Source organism: Convolutriloba macropyga, chromosome 14, assembly GCF_964194025.1.
Source record: "Convolutriloba macropyga chromosome 14, txConMacr16.3, whole genome shotgun sequence".
NCBI lineage: Eukaryota > Metazoa > Xenacoelomorpha > Acoela > Convolutidae > Convolutriloba > Convolutriloba macropyga.
In genome coordinates this window covers 13,168,826-13,173,333 of record NC_134481.1, presented here as the reverse complement: position 1 = coordinate 13,173,333, position 4,508 = coordinate 13,168,826, and the positions used below count along the sequence as shown (strand labels likewise).

Below are 4,508 nucleotides of genomic sequence, written 5' to 3'. Positions count from 1 at the left end.
TGATTATCTTATCATTCCGTCCACTTAATACAATTATTATCAATTTAGGGCCTTTCTTTTCCTCATAGAAGGACCGTTTGGCCGCACACGGTTACTGGAAACAGTAGCTATGTTAATTGATTGTGCGGGATATTTCAGAGTAATTATCATTTCCGCTACTATTATTTGATATATCTTCAGGAGTAAATCTCATTTCAACTGCAGAACGAGGACCTTAAAATTCAATTAGCCGTTTTACGGTGATTTCATCATACGATTTCCATAATACTGCAAAGTTTCTCGAGCGCGGCAAGCCTCCCAGCTTGAAACCAATGACATGCAGGTTGCGTGAGATAGAAGAATAAGATTTCGACGTGCGGGCTGGCAGAGAAAAGGTTAAGGTGAAAAATTATTGATACTGTATATGGTTTGTGAATTTAGAGGCAGCGCACCAGTTTTAGAAAATCGAATGAAATTATAAACGAAATGAAAATGAAATATTTTTCTCAACTATAACGGACTTCATACAAGTTTCACAAATAACGTGCAGCTTTTTTTCCAGTTCAGGTGGAAGAAATAAAATCTTTTCCGCTAATTTCCACCTGACCTTCACTAAACTGGGATCAAACGAAAAAGCGAGTCGAAATTAGAAAAATTCAGGCGTGCAGGATTTTAAAAATTTGCTAGTGATTCCATTGAGAAACTGAAAAATTCCAAAGATGTGAAAAACCAGACAGAACTTTGATCAATGAACTTTTATAGTACCAAATCGAAAGAAAAGCTTTAGGCATTACAATGGCACCCAAATTAAACTGGTGGAAACACAATCTTGCTTAAAATGTCCTCTATGGCACTAAAAGCGTTCTAATTCTTAAAGATAAACACAACAGCGTCTACAAATCTAAATTCCAAACTTAATGCGTACGCTGGATATGTCCCAATTGTTACATGCAAACAAACAAAGGAGCTTGAGAGAGTTCAAAAGAAAGCTAAATCTTGGGTTCTCGGTAACGGGGAAACGAATTACAACAGAAAGCTTAATAGGCGACCTCCTACCTCTCTCGCTAAATAAGGAGCTGCACGATATACTTTGATTGCTTTTCTCACAGGAAAATATCCTAGCTAACCATTCAGGAAAAACCGATATTTGATCAATTAAATAACAGACAACGTGAGCTAATAAATATAAACAAGAACGAAAAAAAAGCAGATAAATATTTTTGTAGACGTTCCAGCCAACTGTTGAATGTTATAGAAGCACAAATACAACATTAAAATGCTTAAACCAGAAATTTTTACCTGAATTATTCTTCAATTACTTTTCTAGGCAATATTGGGAAGTAAACTCTTGCACTTGGAACATTTTGTGCAACTGCAATTCAGTACAGAACAAATAACCCTCTCAAAAGGGAATAGAGACCCCGAGTGCCATGACACTGAAGCCTAAACTACTACTATATCAATTTAGAACTCTCTAGAAACCGCTTTTTCTACCTGTTATTTAAACTTGGAATATATTTATGACGTTTTCTGAATGATTTTGGTTTTCTAATTGCAGGACGCTGTTGTCAACGTTAGCAATTCTCATAGTTGCTTTGGTAACTTTACTAGATGCAGTCTTCTTTCAGAAGAGCTATGATATGAGATCAGAACTTTGGATATCTGTTGCAACATGTACCTTAATTTGTGTTGGTAAGCATTTGTCCTCTACTTTTCTTTTTTTTGGCTGACGAATTGCCGTCTGGTTGGTTAGTGTTGCCCATTTTGAGGGGAAAATTATTTTTAGATACAAAAGGTTCAATTGCCCTTAAGCAATTTGTAGCCACGTGGTTCTTTTATGCATAATTTGGATCTTTTTCGTTTATGCCCCCACCCCCAAACACGCCCAAACACGTGCTAAATTTTCACTTAACAATTTACTATGTAATGGCACAAGCTCTGTAACTGAGGGTACAAATGGAAAATCCAATAATTCTTGCATGACCGTTTTGACTTTTCGGGCTCCTTTTCATCACGCTTGACTTTTGGTTTTCAGCTCACCCATTCTCTCTTGTGAGTAGGTGAACTGAATCGGCGGGAGATCGCATCTTTTTGCTGCTCCAAGCGGATTAATTTTTGGACTGTCTCTGTAATCGATATTTTCAGGAGTGAAATTGATACAGGAAGGAGAACACGTACGTGAAAACAAAGGTACTACTATTGATCGAGCTTGAAGAGCGGAGCGACTAGAGTTGTTTTTGTTGATACTTTTATTTTAGAAAGAGCGAATCCGAAATAATCTTTTGAGCGTGATAAATCTGTTCGTGTTATTTTGCGAGCGGTTTTTTAGATTTAATCATTTTTTGGTTTAAAGTTTGCATGAAATATAAATAAGGTTGTTTTGATTGCAATCAGAAGTTTTTGCTATATAAAAGGAATTTCATGCTAATTTGGAGATATTTTAATTGTTTTGCAGATTATCAGACTAATTTTGATCACAGATGTTTTTATTGTTTTTTATCGGGAATTGAATTGAAGCATTTTTTTCTGTTAAAACAGTTCTTGGCAAAGAAGAGAAAAATGTGACAATTTTTGTCTACTCTCTCAGTTCTCATTTAGTCAAATTTGCTGAAGTTTGTCAGCTTGTTGTGTCGCACCTTTTATTGTGTATGAAATGTGATGGTTTTATCATTAGAAGTTTTTGAATTCTTCAATCCTAATTAATTTTTATATCTATAAATTTTTATTTTAAAATTCTACGCTTGTTCTTCTGGCTATGAAATCTGTTCAAACTTGGAAGTCAAGTTGAGTGGAATTATTGGTCACGGCGAAACAGAAAGTGAAGGAAAAAGTCTTGTGGTTTTGCAGTGCGAAATTTGTGCACTCTATTTTAAGTAAGAGTAAAAGTAACGGCGTTGAACAAAAAGTTGCTTTCGATAATAACTTCTTCCCATGCTGCAGTTTGTCCTCCATCTTTTGAATGGGTTTTCTAGATGATTTTTAAAGTATTTTCCTAGTCAATTCGAGGTCTATTTTGTGAATTTCTAATTCTGTGAATCTAGAAGTGGTGGAAATTTGGAACGAAAATTATCGAGACGTCGCTTTCATGTCGTCGAGTAGACACTAAAAAAAGTTTAAGGTCAAATAAAGATTTACAAGATAGGCGATTAAAATTCAAAGTTTTAAATGTTTTAATAGCTTTTTTATAGAATCCTCAGTTTTATATATTTTTTGGGTACCATAGTGGAGCACATTTTTGATCATATCATGTACGTCATCAAATTTAAGTTCACGAGAAATCTAATCAGGCAACTTAACCATTTTCTTGTTTAGCATTGGGAATTGACTATCCGTACGATTACAAAACCGCAGACGGAAAGATGATGGACACGAAGTACCCCGGGACTGCCTGCGAACGTTTAGCAAATGTTGTTGCCAAAGTGAAAAATCTAACTGTTGATGATCTAAATGACCACAAATGGAGCACTATCCGTTCTAAACTGTTAGCCGTTGGAGGCCTGAAAGAAGGGATGAGCACTAGTCATTCTTTTAATGATTGGAACCATTGCGATCTGACCACTATGCTCGGCAGCGTGCAGTCTAATTCAAACTCCGATGGAAAAGTTGCGGGGATCTCGAGGAAAAACAAACTGGGTTCGCATATTAAAGAGGCATCTTTGTCCGAACTGGGCGAAGGGGGTAGCTGGTCTACTTGTATTTTGGGTTGTAACCAGAACCCGCCTCAAGATGTTGCCCATGTCCAGTTTCAATCCAGAGTCGCTTTTAAGCTGGTTTGGTGTCCTCCAAATTATAATATTTTTGTTCTGCTCGATGACGAAGGAAAAATTTTGAATAAAGGTTCTATAATGGCGGGTGATACTGGTGTGCCTTCGCTTCAACAAAGACAACTCAATTTCAGGGCTGTTGAGGGAGGTCAATATGAAGCAGCTGCCAAAGAGGCTGGCAAAACTCAAAATTAAATATTTTGGATCTGTTTCACACCCACCCCTGCTTTCATTAGTGCTTTTTATGAATTGGTAATGGCTATTGTAGCCTAAAAAAGATGGTTTTAGCTGCTACAGTTAATATACACCATGATAAAAGTGTTAAATATTCGGTTGTATTTGTAAAGGGTCATACTTTTGCGGTTGGGGTTAGAAACGGTTCCATTTTGTCTCGACCGTTGGACCACGTGTTTGTTGTGGTCGTGAAAAAGCCATTCGATGGCTTATGTTTTATCAGAGATTATACATTAGATTACTGTAAAGAAGGCATCGGAGGTGCCAAAGGATGATTTGATTTTTGATAATTAATTGTTTAAACAATCAATATTTATAGCTGAGTCGGTTGATTGAGAGCCAAATCATAGGGAGTGCAAACTTCGGGAAAAATTAGAATTTACTTTGAAACCTGGCCAAAAATCAATTGGTATTTTGTTTTTAAAATTTAAGACAGATCTGAGATCTGTCCTAATTTCTGAAAACAAAATATTAATTGATTTTCTTCCTGGTTTGAAAGTAAATTCTAATTTTTCCAAAATTAGAATTTAC

At 36.0% G+C, this 4,508-nt stretch overlaps 1 protein-coding gene across 1 annotated transcript; it reads left to right on the top strand.

Moving 5' to 3' along the window:
* The first annotated feature begins 1,576 nt into the window (after window positions 1-1,576).
* LOC142353547 (uncharacterized) lies at window positions 1,577-4,287 on the top strand. The gene is made up of 2 exons (XM_075405808.1): window positions 1,577-1,671; window positions 3,292-4,287. The coding sequence occupies exons 1-2, from the start codon at window positions 1,620-1,622 to the stop codon at window positions 3,936-3,938; spliced, it is 699 nt and encodes a 232-aa protein (XP_075261923.1). The 5' UTR covers window positions 1,577-1,619; the 3' UTR covers window positions 3,939-4,287.
* Window positions 4,288-4,508: the final 221 nt, after the last annotated feature.

What these genes read in the sequence shown, in the direction of transcription:
- LOC142353547 (XM_075405808.1), top strand. Translation starts at nt 1,620, where the DNA reads ATGAGATCAGAACTTTGGATATCTGTTGCAACATGTACCTTAATTTGT. An exon ending in ATGTACCTTAATTTGTGTTG is followed by an intron (nt 1,672 to 3,291) that starts GTAAGCATTTGT and finishes TTTCTTGTTTAG; the next exon opens with CATTGGGAATTGACTATCCG.